Source organism: Misgurnus anguillicaudatus, chromosome 22 (assembly GCF_027580225.2).
Source record: "Misgurnus anguillicaudatus chromosome 22, ASM2758022v2, whole genome shotgun sequence".
Lineage (NCBI taxonomy): Eukaryota > Metazoa > Chordata > Actinopteri > Cypriniformes > Cobitidae > Misgurnus > Misgurnus anguillicaudatus.
Window position 1 is genome coordinate 6,515,046 of NC_073358.2, and position 20,824 is coordinate 6,535,869.

The following is a 20,824-nucleotide window of genomic DNA, read 5'->3' on the forward strand; positions in this document are numbered from 1 at the left end:
ATGTTGTCATAATAGGATTCCAGCTAAAGATTTGTCCCAAACATATGTTTAAGTAGTGGGTACACACACCCATGTGATAACAGCAGAAGTTGTCATCACCATGTAAGCTGACACATTGGGGTTCGCGGTAACCCCTATCCTAAACCGCCTACTATCAACAACACCCCTCTCCAAAACAAAGTGAAACAGCCTGTTTTAAAATATAGGCTACACCAAACCAACCATATTGATTGCTATATTCGTGTACCATTGTAATAGTACCAACGTCCAAAAGCACAGCATTTGATATGTCCATAATTACGATTGTATTGAGGCTTTTATCTTAAAGTACTTACAATCTATAGTAGCCTATGGTTTTTAACAGTTTGTGTGTTTGAATCGAACCCAATACCTTTGTATTGCTTACTCGGCTCACTGCCACTTTCATCGGGGTTTCGTAGGGTGGACCTGTTAGTATTTTGTAGTAAACTACTCCTCACCATTCGCAGTAGTAGTCGGACAGGACAATAGCAGACTGGCAGCATTGGTGCAACTCGACTCCATCTCTCTCTCTCTCTCTCCCCCTCTCTCTCTTACCCGCGCGCTCCTCCTCGCCAAAACCCAAACTCGCTCGTCTCGTGCACTACGATTCATTCACGCGCTGGATAGATAACTTCACAAACATGGCTCTACCGGACACCTCGTTTTTACTCTTTGTGTTTCAACTCTGCGCCTTTTCTTGGCAAGGTAAGAGCGTTTTATCTGTCTTTTCATGCGGTGGAGTTTTTGTTGCGTTTTAATCCTGTCAGAAACTTTTCGGAGTAGCTCGCGGGCGTCGTCCATCGCGTTTGTATAGGATGCACGCGGATGCTTTGGGATGCTGCGGCTACACAACAACAGTTCTGTGTATAAACTCAGACATTTTTATGTTTTATGTCTGTTTACGTAATTTAATTTCTATCAAAACACACCGCACGTGGTAGTAGCCATACATAAACAAATAACGTCTCTACTTGAACGTGTTTACGTGTAGTTAAACTATTCAGCAAATGAAATATTGTCCTGTAGCCCACACAAGGCAATTTTTTTTACATATAGAAGAGCATTATCTTTATTTTACCCTCATATTTTAATTTACGAATTTTAACTAACCTTAAAAAGCTCCCACGTGTGCTTGCTGCAGGTGGATTAAATCACGTACATTCTAGGGAATTTTTATCTATTATCAAAGCAAATGTTTATTTAACAATGCATGCAATTGTTTGTTACAATCTAAATAGTTTTATAATTAGCCAATTTGCAGTCTCCTCTGGGTATAATGCTATGCTTGAAGTAGTACAGATCACGAGAATGGTGATAAATGCAAGCTTTGTGTCTCTGTTCAGATACAATCTCTTACAGGGCGCTCAAAAATGTGATGATATGAAAGATTGAGGGAATGAATGATACTGCTTTTCAAAATCCAGAAATCATATTTCATTGTACTTTGTCTTCTGATGCTTGAAACATCACTGATGCACTAAGTGCACTAAGTCTCGGCTTATTCTTAGGTAAACACTGTTGTTATTGCATTCAATTAAGTAGTATATGACCCAGACGATACTAAACCCCTCTTTTGAGGGAACAGACTCAGGATAGACCCCCACTGCGTAAATCCTAAACCTGTCCATCTATATCTTCCCCTGTCGGGCTGTCTTTCCACTTTTTGTTTACTACCCGGAATACTTTTACCTATCCATACACTTCTCATTCTGTTTTTCGACACTTTCTATCTGATCCCAGTGTGCCATAATGCAGGCTCCTCCTGGCTGGGAAGGGTGCTAACAAGCCCCTATTTTTCCCTTCAGTTCACCTTGTGTTAATGAGGTCTTTTCCACTCCCCCGCAGATGAACCCGAAGCTGTCTGTTCTGGGATTATTGACTGTACACCCCTTTAGATAACAGCCACTATGATTAAGAGGGGTCACCTTGCTATCCGTGTGCGTGAGGGGGGGATTTCTCATGCACTGACATTTCAACATTATAAAGCGTAAAGACTGTGATGTAGAAAAATAGATAGCTTTGAAAATTAAGTTATTTTGTGAAGGATGCACATGCATTATCGTAGCTCCTCCTATAGTGTTTTTGTAGTTCATCTAGAGCACCGGACTAGTGCAATGGTCATAGGTTCGATTCCCAGGGATCACACATACTAAATACAATGAACCTTAAATGCACCATAAGCGTCTGCCAAATACATGCATTGTAATATGTAAGAATAATGTTTGGAGAGTAAGAGTCACTATGCTTGTATAGTTTTACACCTTTACTCCAACTGAGAAAGTATTTAATTTACCATGTAAGAATAATATAAGCACTGCCTGTCACATTTAATGAAAACATTACAGAACAATGAAAAATATCTTAATTTCTAGGGGCTGTCAATCAAGAGCATATACCAAACTTGAGTAAAATATCCCAAAATAAGGCAGAATTTTTAGGACAGATTTTTACCCCCATTCCATACTTCCCTCAAGTTCAATCTCATATGAGCGGCATTGTGTGCCCAAGATGCCAAGCGTTGGACTTCCTGCTTCCCATAGCAGCCCATGACCCAGAATGAAGACGATACAATTGAGTGGCTGTTCCTGCTTTGAGGGGATCTTTATGCCTAAAATCATGGGTTCATCCCCTGTCCGTCACTCTTGACAGCGAATGTCATGTTAAAGCCTGTGGGCTACTTGTTTTGGCTTCACAGAAGGTGCAAAGGAGTGATGTCCTGCATGGAGATAATCTGCATTGTTGTTATGATGTTCAACCTCAGTAAGTGGATTAGATAAAGGCTGAATTTGGTTTAAGAAGTTATTAAATGTAACTTTGTGATTCTTCTGACTGAGTATTGTTTCTAAACCAGGGTTACATACAAAAATGAATTACGAAATATCAAAGTAGTAGTACTCTCAGACTATATTACATGCATATTTATGCATATTGAGTCATTTGTAGATATGATGAAGATCCACAGCTTCTGGTCTCAAGCTTACTGATGGGAAGGTTGGTTTGAGTTTAGAAGTTAATTAATCTAATCTAATTCTGTTATACACAGCACTTAATGACTCTTAACCAGCAGGGGGCAGCGAGAAGGAAATTAACTATAGAAAACCAATCCTTTAGCTTGTGGGGTTGATTGTAAACATGTATAGTGCCTTAAATTGCATTGTGTTGAATGTCTAGGACTTGAATGTTGTTTCTAAAAAGAAGTGGGCAGGGTTAATCAGTTATTTTGAATTAAACACCATCTCATTTATGCAAAATAAATATATAATAACTTGAATGACAGTTTAAGGGACACTCCACTTTTTTTGAAAATATGCAAATTGTCTAGCTCCCCTAGAGTTAAATATTTGATTTTTACCGTTTTGGAATCCATTCAGCTGATCTTCGGGTCTGGCTGTACCACTTTTAGCATAGCTTAGCACAATCCATTGAATCCAATTAGACCATTAGCATCGCGCAAAAAAATAAGAAAATAGTTTTGAAATTTTTCCTATTCAAAACTTGACCCTTCTGTAGTTACATCGTGTACTAAGACCGATTTTCTAGACAGATATGGCTAGTAGCTATACTCTCCTTCTGGTGTAATAATCAAGGACTTTGCTGCCGTAACATGGCTGCAGGAGGCGCAATAATTTTACGCAGGGCCCGAAAATAGTCCCCTGCTACTGAAAGCAACCAAGGGGACTATTTTCTGCTGCTGCGTAATATCATTGCTGCTGTAACATGGCTGCACTGTGCAAAGTTATTTTTAGCGCAATGCTAATGGTCTAGTCGGATTCAGTGGATTATGCTAGGCTACGTGAGGGTGGTACCGCCGGACCCGGAGATCGGCTGAATGGATTTCAAAATGGTAAAAATCTAATATTTAACACTAGGGGAGCTGGAAAATCAGCATATTTTCCAAAAAAGTGGAGTACACCTTTTAAAAAAAGCGATTAAGTGGTTTTATGGAGGAAAATCAGTTTTAGAAGTTATGATAAAGAATTATAATGAAGAAAACGATAAACTTGGTAAAGATTAAAAATGTGAGGGATTCAGTAGAAGGAAACGGTTATACCAGGTGTTGACAATTCATCCAGTCATGACAATGTAACAAGGAAATACATGAAATATATATGCATCTGTTAGTGTAGAACCAGCTGTGCAAGGTTCATCCCATCAAATTCTCAATAAGTCACTAAGATTAATCAGATCTGAATGGCTCTTTAATTTTCAGCATAGTTCAGCCTTAGATCTTTCATCCGCCAGGTCTTTTGATCACATCCCTGAGGTCATGTTAGCTGCTCTCCATCTTTGTGCAAAGACTTTCATATAGTTGATGAGAGACATAGGCTTGACAGCCACATTATAAGTCACCCGCTTGGAGCACAACCAAAACAATGCCATGAAATTCCTCTGTTAAATGCCCCTATACTCTTTGGTATGAAGGCGACTGAGACCCACAGGTGGATTTACTGTATGTCTTTATCTGATAGAGTTTGCTCTTATCAAAGCTTTCTATGCCAATTGTTTCTTTGAAAAGAAGTGGCTTTGTGTTTGTTATCTAGTCTTTATCTAAACAGGGGAATGCACTGAATGTTTTCTATAATGAAAAAACACCGTCTAGCCAAGTCGTGAAACAATAGTTTGGTCTGAAAGGAAAACATATTTTACTATGTTCTTACCTCAACTTAGACAAATTAATATATACCTATCTTTATTCAATGCGTGCACTTCATTTTTGTACAGCGCGTCGTGACTGTGTTGGCATTTGGCCTGGCCCCGTTCATTCCATGGGATCCAGGCATGGATGAATTTGGAGGCCACCGGACACTTCCATGTTTTCCCTATTTAGAGACTGTTACATGAGTAGTTACACGAGTAAGTATGGTGCCACAAAATCAAACGTGGCATTTTTTAAGGGGATAAAAATGAGAACTATATTGTATGGTGGAAGAGCAGTTAGCATTTAGCACTTCGATGCTAGTAATATTGACTGAAGATTGAGCGAGAGGGGGAGTAGTCAGGAGTGCTGATGTTACCGCGCGCCGAGGTCGAAGTGCTGCAAACTAAGTGCTCTTCCGCCATACAATATAGTTCCCATTTTTTATCCGCTTAAAAAATCGTTACATTTTATTTTGTGCTACCATACTTACTCGTGTAACTACTCATGTAACAGTCTTTAAATAGAGAAAACATGGAAGTGTTTGGTGGCTTCTAAATTCATCCCAGTTTGGATCCTAAGGAATGAATGGGGCTAGGCTAAATGCTAATACATTCACAACGCGGTGTGCAAAGATTAAGTGCACGCATTGAAAAAAGATAGGGATGTATTAATTCATCTAAGTTGAGGTAAGGACACAGTAAAATATTGAAAAATGGTGGTGTTTTCCTGTCTGCATTTAGTTTGACTGTGGCTTGGATGCCCTGACTTACATTTTAATTCTGCTCCGGGAAATGTATCAAACTTGCTGTGACCACATGCAGGCGATGGCTATAAAACCAGCCATTGTACGTTATGGTATTTCATTCAACAATTTATGTTTTTCAAGCGCTTACCGGCAAACGCTACGTGGCATAACCTGCCATAGTAGTGCCATGTTAAGCATAAAAGTTTTGATCCAACTAAATAAATGGAGTAAAGAGGGGGCCTGTTTATCAAAGTCAGATGTGTAGACGGACCACCTTAATGAAGCGTGACAATGAATAACAGTCATCCAAGTGCAACGAAGGGGGTAAAGAATTTACAGTGGACAGATTCCAGCTCTTTCTGCCCCTCTTTCTCACTTTCTCACAGACAGCTTTGGTAATTTAGGGCATGGTATACAAAGTTAAGCTTGTCAGGATAAATTTGTTTCATTTTTTGTGCTGTAGGTTGCACAATAGCAAGAAGTTCATCCAAATGTTATCCGTCATCATTTAATCCTGTCATTCCAAAACAGGTTAGGCATTAATAAAACCAAATGTGCATATTATAACCAAATGTAAAGTGACAAGTTTACGTTTAAGTCAGACACAAAGAGAGAAAGAGAGATTGAATGCTTAAGCTACTTTTCTTTTTTGGATTAAAACTTTTTATTTCACATAGTCATGTACTAACACTAAATTCATTTTAACCAAAAAATATCACCTATTAAGATCAATAGCAATTATATGCGCCATTCAACAGTGTTACAGACGCAGCTGTAGGCAGCTTTCCTAATGCCATTAAAATAAATGGAAAATACATAGTATGTCCCGATAAACGGCTTAATTTTGTGGCCCGTGTCCCTTGTGATTCTTTAGCTTTATTATTCTGCACGGTTATAACTGGCTTAGCACGCCCTTGCACAAAGCAACATCCCTACGGCCGAACGTCGCCTGCCGTTTTTGGAGAACCCCATCTGTGGGCTACATCAGTGGCCAGGAACTGATTTTGGATTTGGCAGAAATCCCCAAAATGGATTTTGGAAGTCCTCAGATAATGGCTTCTCCAAGATCCTTTCCTAAATCACTGCATCCACCCCCCCACACACACACACCCCAACACACCCACCCCAAACCTCTCCGTCTTTATCACCTTACATCTTTCTCTCATTCTGACTCCGTTTACGATAAAATCCTCAGACAGCTGCAAACTCATTTCGTGTGGGCTGATGCTTTTTCTGGAAGTGAGGTTTTTTTTGTGATGTGTGTGCATGCGTGTGTGTTAGTGGGTTGCTCACATTACAGAAATCATTCACCACAATAGTAGCACCTCAAGTCTTCCTGTTGAACCCCTTCCCCCCATGGTCATAGACGCCTCCTCCTACGTCTCCCTCATGCCTACATGCCCTTCACTGAGGCTTGGCTACCAGCCCGTTCAGAAGGAGCCCGGAGCTTTAGGCCTTCATGTGTTTCACTTACAGGACTCCAAAATATGTATTGATTTTCGCAGACATTCTTGTTGTTGTTGTTGTGTTTCTGGTTGCAAGGCTATTCTCTAAGGACGAGTTAGCTTGGCAGGTTTTCTAAAGTTATTTAGTTAGTTTATTTTTATATTTTCGGGCAATGTGAGTGGTAGGGTGCTGGGTTGGTATTGCTGCTTTCCCCGGTGTTGATGGGCAGTCACTAAGGTGTTCAGAATGGGTTTCACTTAGGGATGCACCAATATATTGGTCTATAAAAAGCTAAACTATCAGTATCTATCGGTAGATGTAATTTTAAGTAATCGAATATCAGTATTGGCACCGAAATCGTGTCATTTTGTATCGTGCATGATCCCTAGTTTCAGTAGCATACATTGCTGTGTTAACTAAGCAGTTCTGGATAGTTGCTAGGGCATTTTTGGGTGGCCCATTCAAAGAGCTCATGCTAAAGTATCTTCATGATGCAGGGCTCCCCAAGTCAAAAGGATTTTTCACCTTTTCATCTTTCGGACATCTTTATAGCAAAGCTCTAGCCTGACGTTGTCATACTCAATTCTAGTCAGAATTTGAGTCTGATACCACTCCATTGAGCTATAATTATGATGTCTCAACCGAAAAATGCCTCTGCACTCAATTGGATAGACCTACGACCAATCAGAGCAACGGAGTGTGTGACGTATGTTGAAATTACGTCTTTGCAGCCTGACCGAACTGCTAGTTATTTTGCTACAATGACACTAGGGCTGCAACGATTCGTCGACGTTGTCGACAAAAATCGATAATAGAAATAGTCGACAATGAATTTCATTGTCGACATTGTCGCCAGACATGTTTTTTTTTTCGACCGAGTGAGGCATCTCTCTTCATTACAATCTCTGCCGAGAGTCGCACATGTGCATTAGCTTCTCTGCTCAGCGATAACACACAGAAATGGCAGCGTCCAACGTAGCAGCTGCGCGTACCAAACATCTGAGGTTTGGGAGCATTTTAGCATGGATACGGCGAATAAAAAGATTACCTGCATGGTTTTCAGAGCAGTCTTTGCATTTCACGGCAGCACCTCGGTCATGCACGAACAAGCACGTCGAACAGTTGAATGAAACAGAGTTTGACTCGCCTCGGTAAGATTTAAATAACATGGAAGCCAATACGTTTTGTTTTGGATGTACATTGTACATTTTATATGCGTATTTTCGCTTTAAAATAAATAAATAAAGGATTTAACGTTATGCCCGACTGTGCCTGACAAAATTTTTAATTAAATGCATGCAGTCTGAAGAAGAGAGCCACGGACGCCTTTCTGCAAAAGAAGCAGACGTGCACCCCACAAAACTCTGTTTTTTTTTATTTTTCAGAAATCTCGTTTTTTGGTTGTGCATTCAAATTCATATCAATTCAACTGCAGTTGGTTTGTTTTGATTTAAACCTTCAAAACTTAAAAAATACAGCATATATATGTATATTTAAATACATAAATATTAGGGCTGTCAAAATAAACGCGTTAATGCAAATTCATTTTAACGGCACTAATTTTATTAACGCGCGATTAACGCAACACGCAATTTCTGTTTGACCCACAGCTGGATGAATTGAGAAGCAGCAAGTAACCGGCGCTGTCTAGATGTTCGGAGCTTTTCATAAAAATAACATTAAGCTCTCGTCTAGCGAATCCAATGCTCTAAATGGTCATTAAACATCTAAAATTATCTTTATCTGCACGTTTCCTGAGAAGTGTACCGTCCCAAATCCATATAAAGCAAAGATGCGTCTTCTTTCACTTTTTAGTTTCGTTTTTAAAGCATTCAGAAATGATAGAAATAGACTGCAGGACTTGCTTGATGTTAAAATAATTATTAAGAGAGATAAAGTTCGGGACCTGATTGATGTTAAAAGAGTTATTAAGAGTGACAAGGCTCAAAAGCGATGTCTGACGTCTGAAGCGCATGCACACAAACATGCGAGTGCGCGACCCAGATATATATAGACATCTTACACAAAATTACAGTTTTAAAAATATCTGTTTTGACAAGAATTCACGCAGCTATGACCTATAATCTGTTATATCTGAAGTGAATGTTTGGTTAACTGTTAAGGAAAAGTATATTTTCCTTAAATTATGTTAAGTTATATTAAACCCTTGCATTAGCCTACAGGATCTTAAAGCGGTCTGTCTCAATGTCAAAATTAAACAATAAAAGAAAAACATATATGTGACATATATTGATGTTTTTTTGCTCTGCGTAAACAGGTGTAGTTATGTCATGCTTTATCAGATTCCAACAATTGTTCCAATGGTTTTGAAGTTTTTTAATAGAGAATGTTAAAATATAAATGACTAATTTTTGAAAACGTAAACAGGCTGTTGTAGACATACATTTTCATATAGCATATATATTGACCAAATCCATGCTGATTAGAGCATTAAAAACTTGAAAAGTGTTACATTTAGGTAAATTTAGAACAGATAAAAATAATTTATTGAAAGCCCTAATAAATATATATTAAAATAGCTGAAATACATAACTTCGTTTTGGTAAAATCATAGTAGCTGCAATTATTAAAAATGTAAAACTTGTTTTCATTAAATGTAAAAAATGTTCATTGAACTACCACCTTCTTTCTTGTTTACTATCATTTTCCACAGAATTAAAGCAATCTCATGCTAAATTTTAGAAAAAAATAATTATTATTCGATTAGTCGACTAATCGTTTCAATAGTCGGTGACTAGTCGACTATTAAAATAGTCGTTAGTTGCAGCCCTAAATGACACTAACATTGTGATTATACTAAGTCTGAGTTAGCGAATGTACATCAACACCTACTATGTTTACAACATTTTGTTTATATCACAACATTAAGTATTTACTAAGTCATACAGTAAGACTATCTCTTACCATTTGTACGTTAGGTGAAATTCATCCACTACAATACATTACGTTGGCTTGAAAATATTTAAGCCTAGCATGTCCCTCCACTTATTCAGCAACCATGATTTCGGGCTTTCGAAAAGAAGCTGGCAATGACCGCTAATTATATCAATCTCGTCATGCACGCCGAGTTGCATCGGCGTGATAACGTTACCCATTTCAGTTGCGACCAACTTTTGCCGAATCCCGTAGGAAGGACGGCAAAAACGTCCAACAAATGCCTTGCTCGCGTTTCTCTGTTCCTCTTTTAAAATCAATGCTCTGTCGATATCTTTTAGAACAGACTCACTTTGTAATAATGACTGAATGCTAATTGTGGTTCCTAAACACGCAGTAGCCTCCAAAGGCTGTGCAAACATAACATCTGTATGATTTTTCATGATTCATAGCAAAAGATATGATAAAAAAGATATGAACCTTTCCTTGATTCATCACAATTGAGTGCATTTACATGCACAGACTTAGCAGACAACTTTCAAAAGTCAGCTTTTTATAGAAACCTGTTTTATGCATTTAAATGCAAATTAACCAGCTATGCAGGAACCTGCACTAACATTGGATCTGGAGATTTGTCAGGTTTCTCACCAGCAGTGACATCACCGCCTATAGTACATATGAAGAGTTTGGTTCCAAAACGCGATAAACGGCATTCAAAAAAAATAGTTTTCACCAAAATCAGTATTGTATCAGGTCAGTATTAAAAAGTAAATTCTTAATCTTATTTGTTGTGTTATTTTGTCGTCTTCTCTCCATTTTTTCCTAAAGTTTTTTCCCTTTTTGAGCAAAAACTAAGTGCTAATTGGTTTTTGGTTACGCCGTTTATGGGCTTGTTTACATCACACTGCACATTATCAGTTTATTAAAGGGGACATATCATGAAAATCTGACTTTTTCAATTTTTAAGTGCTAGAATTGGGTCCCCAATGGTTCCTTCAACCTAGAAAATATGAAAAAGATCAACCCAGTAACTTAGTTTTGGTAAACCATTCTCTGCAAGCATTTGAAAAAAAATAAGTAATTGAAATTTGGCTCCCCTTGTGATGTCAGAAGGGGATCTTATAATAATACCACCCCTTAATCTGCACTATCCAACCACGACACTGCCATTTAGTGCAAAGAGAGAGAGACAGAGAAAAATTGATAAGTTTCACTTTCAACAAACCACCATCATGGCGATCAGTGTTTGCATTTCATCATCTCATTTGCATTTAAAAGGACTAATTTTTGCTCGCATCAACAAAGTGGAATTTTTAACATGCTATAATAAATTATCTGTGGGGTATTTTGAGCTAGAACTTCACATATGCACCCTGGGGACACGAAGGGCTTATTAACATCTTAAAAAGTCTCATAATATGGCCCTTTTAAACGTAATCAGCATAATGCTGCGTTCACACCAGCCGCAGTAGAGGCATCAAGGGCGAGTAATTTCAATGGTAAGTCAATGTGAAGATGCGTTGACGCGCTTCTGGAGGTCTCGCAGCGTGAATGAGGTGTTTAGCGCGGTACACGCAATTCCGCCTCATTTGCGTGTCTAATTTGTAGGGCTGGGAAAAAATCGATTTGATTTTAAAATCGAGTTGGTAGGTCAAATCGATTCATATTTTCAAAAAATCTAATTTTTTAAGATTTTTTCTCCCCCTCTGTAGTATAGCGCAGTACATTTTGCATTCGCCAAATCTTCCTTCAGCGTTTCCGTAGCACGCTCCCTGCGGCGCAGCCCTCAGCCCCTCCCCTCTACCAAGGGCAGCGCATGCATACACAAACAACATGGCAAAAACAGCCGGCGAAAGAGGGCAGCTCCTTCCAAAAAAAATTGTTGGTTTGGATTTGCGTAAATTTCATGTTGATGCATTTAATTAAATATAATAAATATATATTTTTAAAATATATGTACAGTTTGCAATTATTCTGTTTTAAATGGGGGTGGGGAAAAAATCGAATCGAATCATAAATTGAGCTTTTTATAAAAAAATCACAGATTTTAAAAAGAATCACAGATTTTTTTATGGGGACAAATCGCCTAGCCCTACTAATTTGCGCGAATGGCAAAGTTGAAAAAAATCGCGAGTTGAAAAATTTGAACTTTGGCGGAAAAACGCGCCACGTTAACCAATCAGGAGCTTGCTTTAGTAGTGACGTGATTACAAGAAGCAAGCGGAGTTGCAGAAGCTCTTACCATGAACAAACGTCTCGATGACTAGAATTTCACTCGCGGATGATGGGAGTAAACTCAAAATGTTCAAGTGGCAAACTAGATGTGATACACGCGAATTTGACGCCTCAAACGCGGCTGGTGTGAACCCACGGTAAAACTGATTACAAAGAAACAGGACTGAGCATTGTTTTTGCTATGCCGTGTATTCCCCCATCACGCAGAAATGACACACTTTACCTTTAAAAATAGCACATGCATACTGCAAATTCTTCAGGTGTGCATGAGATCTCGCACACATCATTAGAAAGGTATGAGATGCATTTCAGCACTTTTTTGAAATCTGATCAAGACATATGTCATCCTTTGTCTGTATTAGGTCCTTTGTCTGTATTAGGGTGTCTTTAGAGACAAAGCAACTGTCAGGATATATATTTTGCTGCTCTTCTGATTACCGTGGGCAAAAATTCCACCAGAAACACCACACCTGTCAGGTTTCATTGTCCCCCTACATGTTACAGTATATCCTGCTACCATCTTTAGCTCTGTATATCCAATATATGATAATGATATGAAAACAAGACTTTTACTTAAGGCATCACAAACCTAACCTCATTCTGTGGAAGACAAAGAAAGTTCTGCTTGGTCTTTTCCATGCAACTACAATGAACGGGCGCCAAAGCTTTAAAGCTCCAGCAGGACAAAAAAAAATCACACTTTAAAAACTATCATAAAAGTGGCTTCTTTGGGTATATTCCAAGCTTTCTGAAGTCATTCATTAAACTTTTATGAGAATAAAAAACAAGCATTTTGGTCTGTTTCTTGCACAAAGCTATCGTATGACTTCAAAAAGCTTGGAAGCACATTTATGATAGTTTTCTAGCGGTTTTCTGTTCTTTTTGCTTCAGTTCCAATTCAGTGTAATTGCAGAAAGAAGAGCAATATTTCTCCTTCTGTGTTTCACAGAAGAAAGTAAGTCATACGGGTTTGGAACGACATAAGAGTGAGGAAATGGTGATCATTTTGGGTGAACAATCTCTTTGGGTTTTTTTTTAAACCAGGACATATCTTTCTAATATTGTTTGTTTTTGCAGACATCAGATTGTGTGGGCAAGTAATGAATCTTTGGCTTAAAGACTGATGAGCACACAATCTTATAAATACCACACTGGTAAAGGTTAGTGCTCACTTATTTCAGTCAAATCAGTCAAACATAAGTAAACAGACTGTTCTTCTCTCTGAAATGTGAAATGTCATCCAAAACCACTCAAATGGTTTGCCCTTTCTCCCCAAGCGATACATCTTGTTGGAGTTGGCTTTTGGAGGGTGTGGGGTTACCCGAAAGAAGTCTTTTGTTTCTGCTGTCAAACATATACCAACACAGCTAGAATAGACTGCCATTTTCTGACCATATTGAAAAGCCAGAACTACTGTGCATGCTCAGTTATTCTTTTCCAAACTGCATAAATGATCAGAGATCTGTTGAATGGGGTAATATCGCCCAACACCCACAGCTGTGGGCACCGTGCCAAAAATCTGCTTTCGGCAGCCCTCTCATCATACGTTCTCATGGTCCCCATAGATCTAATAATCAAGCATAGTGGGCTCGTACTGCCAGATTCAGTACTTAGATATGAGTGTGTGCATATGTACATGCATATTCAATAACGCTCTCCCACAATGCATTGCCCCATTCAAACCCTGCTGTTGTGGTAATGCAGGCCTTTGTAGTCACTCACAGCTGGGAATATGTGTGGTATTGAAGGCCTGTGTTTGATTGTACTGTAATTTATGGGCATTCTCAATAATGTAATTGAATGAAACCTACAGCGGTTAATAATTCTTCTTGTCTATCTCATTGTATAGTGTGTGGCGTTAAATCGCAATCTGTCAGGTTTTTTTAAAATAAACAAAAATCAGTTGCAGAGGAAGCACATAAAAATCGGTGTTCAAAACCTTACTGTGATTTTCAACAGTAAGTTTATAATCCACTGTCAGATTTTACAGGAAATGTAATTTGACTTCAACCTACAGACTATAGACTGTAAAAAAAGATGGACGACGCCCGTGCCCAAAACATAAACCAAACAGTGATGACTTACTAGTTACAAGCAAATCTTGCTTAAAGGGCACCTACGGTCCAATTCACGTTTTTCATGACACAAGTTACACTCTTTTCTTGGACTACAACAAACACACGGATTGTAGGCAACAATTTACTTTCTGGGATTGGTGATGTAGATAAGACTGACATTATCGTAATTCCTCCCGCTTCGGACTCAGCCTGCGAGTTAACTCCTGTTAGCATTACATTATGAGCGAATCTTTCAAACATGGTAAGGGGCGCCATATTTCCGGCTGACGTCAAAGGTATTCAGGCAAATCACAATGTCAGATTAGATGGCCAATCAGGGACACAGCGCTTTTCAAATCGAAAGGTTTTGTACAAAATCCATGCCTTTCAGGAAGACGGGGATATCTGGAGCTACAAAAATGTACGGTATGTGGATAAACCACATAAACCACGCGAACACATTGTATTACACCAAATAGAGAAAATAACGTTTTTTAGCAAAGAAATATGTGCCCTTTAAAACAGATGCATTTGTGATATAATGTCTTATGCGGTGAGTTTTTTTAGCAGAAGGTGCGTAACACACACAAAAAATTTCAGAAAACCTGCCTGAACGCTGACCATCGGTGCTTTTAAGAGGCTGTGACTGACTGTACAGACAGCAGTGATGAATTTAGCAGGAATAAGAGTAGAAGACTTTGTTTCTTACAATTTATAACCATGCAAAGTAACAGTTATGAGTCATTTCATAAACATAACTCAGATTATTACGTAGAATACAAAGCTATAGTTGTCAATGTATAGTTTTTATTGCTTCTGTGTGATTTGGTTTGGCAGTAACCTGGCAAATTTAGTCATTAGTTTTTCCCGCAAATGGTACTTTTTGTGAACACGACTTCCTGACTGATGCAGTCCGATTCCTGGAAGTTTTATAAAGCCAGCCAATCAGATTGGTACTGGCAGTTTTAACCCTTGGGTATGCAAACATCTATTAAAAGGAACATCCCACAGTACGAATGTATATTTCCTTTGTATACTGTATGCTGCTGGCAAACCGAATCCACATGGTGGCTAAATGTGTAGTACTTTAACCACTAACTATAGTAGTAGAGTATTATTAAAATAAAGTAGAAAGTCTGTACTGAACTGTGCTGAAAAGACCAAATGGATCATTAATGACAACATACCATATATTGCAGGAGCAACCTCAAACCACCAAAAATTAGATGGTTGCAGCAAATGCTACGTTACATATTAATACTTCACAGTGGCTGTTTTGTTTCCAAAGTTCCCCCTTGGATTCTGGATGCAGCATTTGCTATTTGATCCGTTGTTGACATGATTGTATTTTGGCAAAGTAGGGTAAGAACGTTTTACAGTGAAGCCAGAGATAATCTTTGTGGTAAGGTAACTTTTAAAGTTGAGCTTTGGTGAGAAATGTAAACATTTGAACTATTTCAGTTGATGGATTCGCTGTAATTTCCTTAAATGTTGTGTACTTTAAAATTCCTGATATTCTTCAGTGTTAAAATGTGCCATTTAAAACAAAGACAGACAATGATAACAATTCATGAGATGTGCACCAGACAGTATAACTCACATGAAAATGGATTTCAGCAAGAGATGTCTGCTGACCAAGATCAGCATATCAGACAACGACGTGTGGAAAATAAACATACTTTGAAGTAGTACTAGATTATTATTTTACAGCTCATGTAACCTTTGCTGATCATAAAAATAAGATAATAAGGCATTCTGGAGTCTGCATGTAGGAGCGAAAATTATAGACATATTTTATCAATTAATACCATATTTTTCCAATCTGAAATGAGATTCAGTAAAACACTTAATTTTTCTCTTGAGAATAAGACCCATCAAGTAAGTTTCTCGTAGAGTTTCATAACAGATCTGAACAATGTTTTCGGATTTGCCAACTTACCAAAGTCTGAATTTAAAAGTCTTCAGTGTAGACTTATTTCTCAAGACATTATTTTATAAGCTCTTGAATCCAATCCTTAACTGTATACCTTACTCAGGGTTCCCACGGGTCCTTGAAATCCTTGAAAGTTTGTGAATCTGTGAGGGAAAATTTAAGGCCCTGAGAAGTTTTTGAAAATATACATACATAGATACAGGTCATCGAAAGTGCTTGAATGCAAGAAGTTTTATGGGAAAAAAAACATATAATTTCCTGTGTAGTGTAGGAAAATATTATAAAAATTCTAGACTTTTTAAGCACACGTGCTAAACTGTTCGCTTTAAAGGCTTATATCTTCTGTATGTGAATGTTGATTCATACCAAAATGCTTTTTTGCATAGTTGTGTTTGACACATAAAAACGTCTCGGGTTATGTATGTAACTGTTGTTCCCTGAGAAGGGAACGAGACGCTGCGTATCCCTTGTCATACTTCCTGCGTCCCTGTAACGTCGTCTTTGGCAATATTTCAGATAGCGATATACTTCCTGGCTCCCGCATCACCGTCTTTGACGTTAAGCCTCACCATTGGTTGAATTTGATAAACACATTCAAACGCACTGGAGGCGTCCCCAAACCTACGGAGCAATCACACTAGTCAAACGAACCAGGCTTTGGGGGTGTTTGGTTTGGATAATGTAAGTACACCCTTAATGCGTCTGACATGGTTTTTTTTTTGTAAAAGAGCATTTTAATCAGGCTCTTATGTTTGGGTTTAGTAATTTCACTTAGTAAACAGATGCTAAATGATGAAAGTAAGATTTCAAAGGTAAAAATGAAGAAACTGAACCACACTTTAAGGGGCACTGTGATGCCATAATTTGATATAAATATATTTTTGTATAGTTATATATTTATAACTGTTAATAAAATAAAATTAAATGCCATTTAAAAAGTAGCTTCTGCCTGTATGTTCATGTATTGACTTTTTTAATGTCTGTGTGTGCACATTTCTGTGTGCTGTGCACACTGTGCTTTCTTAAAAAAACGTTGGTGCATGACTTTGAGAACGTTGCTGAAAAATCAATGTGGCGTTTAATGGATTTTGCCATCAAACCGGTATTTCTGAATGGCATGAGGCCACGAATAAATGAATTTTAAAGTATTTGATGAACATATCGTCGCTGCCCGATGAAACTCACGTATGTCCAAAACGGTTATTTTACAGGAAGTGAAAAAAACATCGTATTTCAAAAGCAGCTGAATGTAGCATTGTCATACTTGGTACGGCATCTTTACATGTAACCATATTCTTGCCAGTGTAATGATATAATCCACATTTGACCAAAATTGAGTTTAAATGGACATACGTGCATATTTTACAGTAACGGTGGTCGATACGCGTTCTTCCGATCATTAATTAGAATAGCCAAGTCGCGTTTCATATTGACAGATGAATACGCTCAGTTTATTAAATAGCCTACCTCTTGGTTTATTAAATATGCTGAGTTTATTTAATATTAATTATACATTTATTAACTGTCTCTTGCAAACTATGAAGGGGCAATGAATCAATACACTCACATGGTAATGCTAGACAGATACTTTGTTTGCACAGTCCTACTGTAATGTTGTCACTCCTAGACGTACGTCTGGCGTCGGGGGAAACATTTACCTCGATGAAGGAAAGTCAGTAGGTACGTTTACATGCAACCAAATAATCCGTTTGTAATCATATTGATGGCTCGATTGTATTGAAAAGCCTTCATGTAAACACCTTAATCAATACGATTGAGGACGATCGGATGCAAATTTGGATCGTATTGAAGGGGGTGGTGTACTCCGATCTGTGATCCGATCTGCAGGGGAAAAGTACGCATGTAAGCGCGTGAATCGTCTCACCAGGCTGTGTTTATTCGGCTATCCATTCCTGAGCTTCGATGAAACTTCACGAGACCGGCGAAATGCTTCCACAGGGCGGGAGATACGCGGCGTGATTGACAGCTTTGACACCAAATGGATATACGTGAAAATCAGATGACATGATTTCACAACTTTTCATTGGCCATTTAGATATGTGAAGCATACTGTATACGGAAATGAACCTGGACATTCAATCTGTTGAAAAATCTCAAAATCTGCAAAATGGACATACGTGGTTTTCATCGGACAGCGACGATATAATACGTGCTGAGAGCATTCAGTTAATATCGTTATTTCATTTTTGACGGAGGTGGCATGTTGAGAAACATCCGTGGCAAATTTGATGCTTAAAAGTAAAACAACTAAGAAAGAACTAATCTGCTAAAGAAGGTGAATACAGTTGGTCTCATGTTGTATTGCACCTGTAATGAAAAAGTATAGAAATCCCTCTTTCAGTTTCTTTTTTAAAAAGCCACAAGACCATTGATTGAAGTGATATTAAGTATTAGCAGAGGAGATGAATGACAAACATCAACAGATGCAGCTCTCTCCCAGCTGTCGTGTGTTTAAGCCTTGAAGGAAACCCTTGTTTTAAGACCATCTGAAGACACTATGGACTGTTCATTTTACCCTCTCCCAACCAGGTGGTGTGAAGCACACTCATGGATAAAGTTAAACCGTTCATGTTGGGACTAATCAAATACATGCCTCTGGAAACCGGCCAGGACGGCGTTGATGTTTCATAGTAACTCAGTGGAGCTTTTCAGTTAGTTCAGACTGTAAATATATTACTACAAAAAAGATCCAGTGGTATAGAAAGCAAAATAAATCCTGATAGTGAATGAGTGCAGCGGCAGTATAACCTTTGCATCAGAAATTATAGTGCAGCTCTTTATGCAGTGTTGAGCTGTCTTGGTGCGTCTTAAGGGCCTTTATTTATCTTTTGTCTTTAACCTCTCACCCTGTAAGTGTCTGCTTACCGAGTTGCTCTCAAGGGCCTCTTGTTGTCCCTCAGGGGCCAGATTTATGATCTGCCTTGAGAAGCCTAGGCTCTCATTTATTGCATATACATTTTATGTTAACGTTTAAGATATCTGCACACTGAAATACAAAGAGACCCTGCACACAGAGCCTGACGCGTATTAATTTAACCGTTGCAAAATAATTTGCATAACAATTCAAATGGAGTTAGCACAACGCACTATTTACTATAAATGGATGAATGACATAGTAACAAGAAATTGTTTAGTTACCTTAAAGGTGCAGTGTGTAACTTTTATAATGACATAAATGCAGTATAAAATACATAACTATATTTTCAGTGGTGTATAAAGACCTTTCATAATGAACCGTTATGTTTTTATTACCTTAGAAGAGATGTTTTTATCTACATACACCGAGGGTCCCCTTACATGGAAGTCGCCATTTTGTGCCGCCATGTTTCTACAGAAGCCCTTAACGGACAAACTTTTTTTACCAAGTTGTCTCCGAAGATGACATGTTTGTCTGGTGTCAGCTACCGTAGCTTCTCTATGCGTTTCGGTAAACGGTGGACTGAAACGTTGGTTGAAATTCGTAACCTAACCACTATGTGCTGCTAAAATTTACACACTGCACCTTTAATCAAAATACTGTATAATCTAATCTTTCATACACCCTTTGTCTTTTCTTTGTATTTTGCACTTTGTTTGTCATACAATGCTTTGTGCAGCGAGACGAAGTGATCAATTAGTCAGACTTCACTCTGGATTTTGGCATTCGCTTGTATGGTGGCTCTGAATTGCCCTGAATGCACAAAAATGCTTGAGGATGCACGAAAAGCAAAAAAAGGAAACCCAATCTGAATTTTAATGTTTCGGAGACACTGTAATTATGATTGACACCACTTGAGGTCGTATTTATTTTTTTACATGCAAAAATTTTGGACATCATTTTACTCTTAATTTTAACTAAATAAATGGACCCAAGCTTACACAGATATGGTTTTAATTATTTTCTTAACTTGTCACTAAAAGTATGTGCATATGGTGCATCTTATTCGAAGAACGACCTGGTTGGACCTTACACCTTACGATCAGATACTGCTATCTCCATATATGATATGTTAGACAGAACTGTCTGGCTCTGCTCTCACACAAAGTTATAACAGGTACTTTATTTTAAACCTTGCTTTTGCAAATGGCAGGGTGCCAGTGAGTCAGTGTTGGGATATCGGGCCTTTCCAAAAGTGCCTATAGTATTTATCAAAACGAAAATCTCTAAAAGAAAAAATTTCTGATTGGTTAGAGCAGTGGTTTTCAAACACTGATGCCAGGGGGGCCCCAGTTTTATGACATTTTATAAAATACATTCATTTATCATGAATTCTGTGTAATTAAACCTAAAAAATAATAAGCCAACTAACCAACAGCACTACTAGGTATAATTTTATATGTTTTGTTTAATTAAAATATTACATTTTAAAACTGTTTTTGTCATTAATTGTCTTTCTGGGGGCCGCGAAAAAATGCACTGTACACAAGGGGGGCCACACGCTGAAAAAGTTTGGGAACCACTGGGTTAGAGCACAGCCACATGCACAGACCCATGGTGAGTTATTGCAAAAACTTAACTAATGAAAGATCAGCATAAAAAGGAACATTTTAACATCTCGCTTTTAAAGGCCGTCTCTCTTTTGCTCACGTTTAATAGACTGTAGACTGTGGTATGCATCCAATTTCCTCTCATTACGAGTCCTCATAAATGTTATTTATTTTGCACATAATATTGAAACCTTTCAAGTGCATTCATAACTCGCATACTAATAGTCTGATGGTTATATATTTCTACATAATAGCACAAATAATATTTTGTGGCTTTAGCAAAGGGTTGCACACTACACATGAATGTCTTTTTACTGTCTTCTCAAAACATTAACCAGTATGTTTTATAAACTGCTTTCCTTGGT

General features: G+C 38.1%; 1 protein-coding gene across 1 annotated transcript in view; it reads left to right on the forward strand.

Annotated features, from left to right (window-relative positions):
- Positions 1-564: 564 nt before the first annotated feature.
- The window catches only part of mcama (melanoma cell adhesion molecule a), a 64,848-nt gene continuing 44,588 nt past the window's right edge, over positions 565-20,824 (forward strand). Inside the window, exon 1 of the mRNA XM_055200551.2 lies at positions 565-726. Coding sequence (XP_055056526.2) covers positions 663-726 — 64 coding nt within the window. The 5' untranslated portion in view covers positions 565-662. The remainder of the gene's footprint in view (positions 727-20,824) is intronic.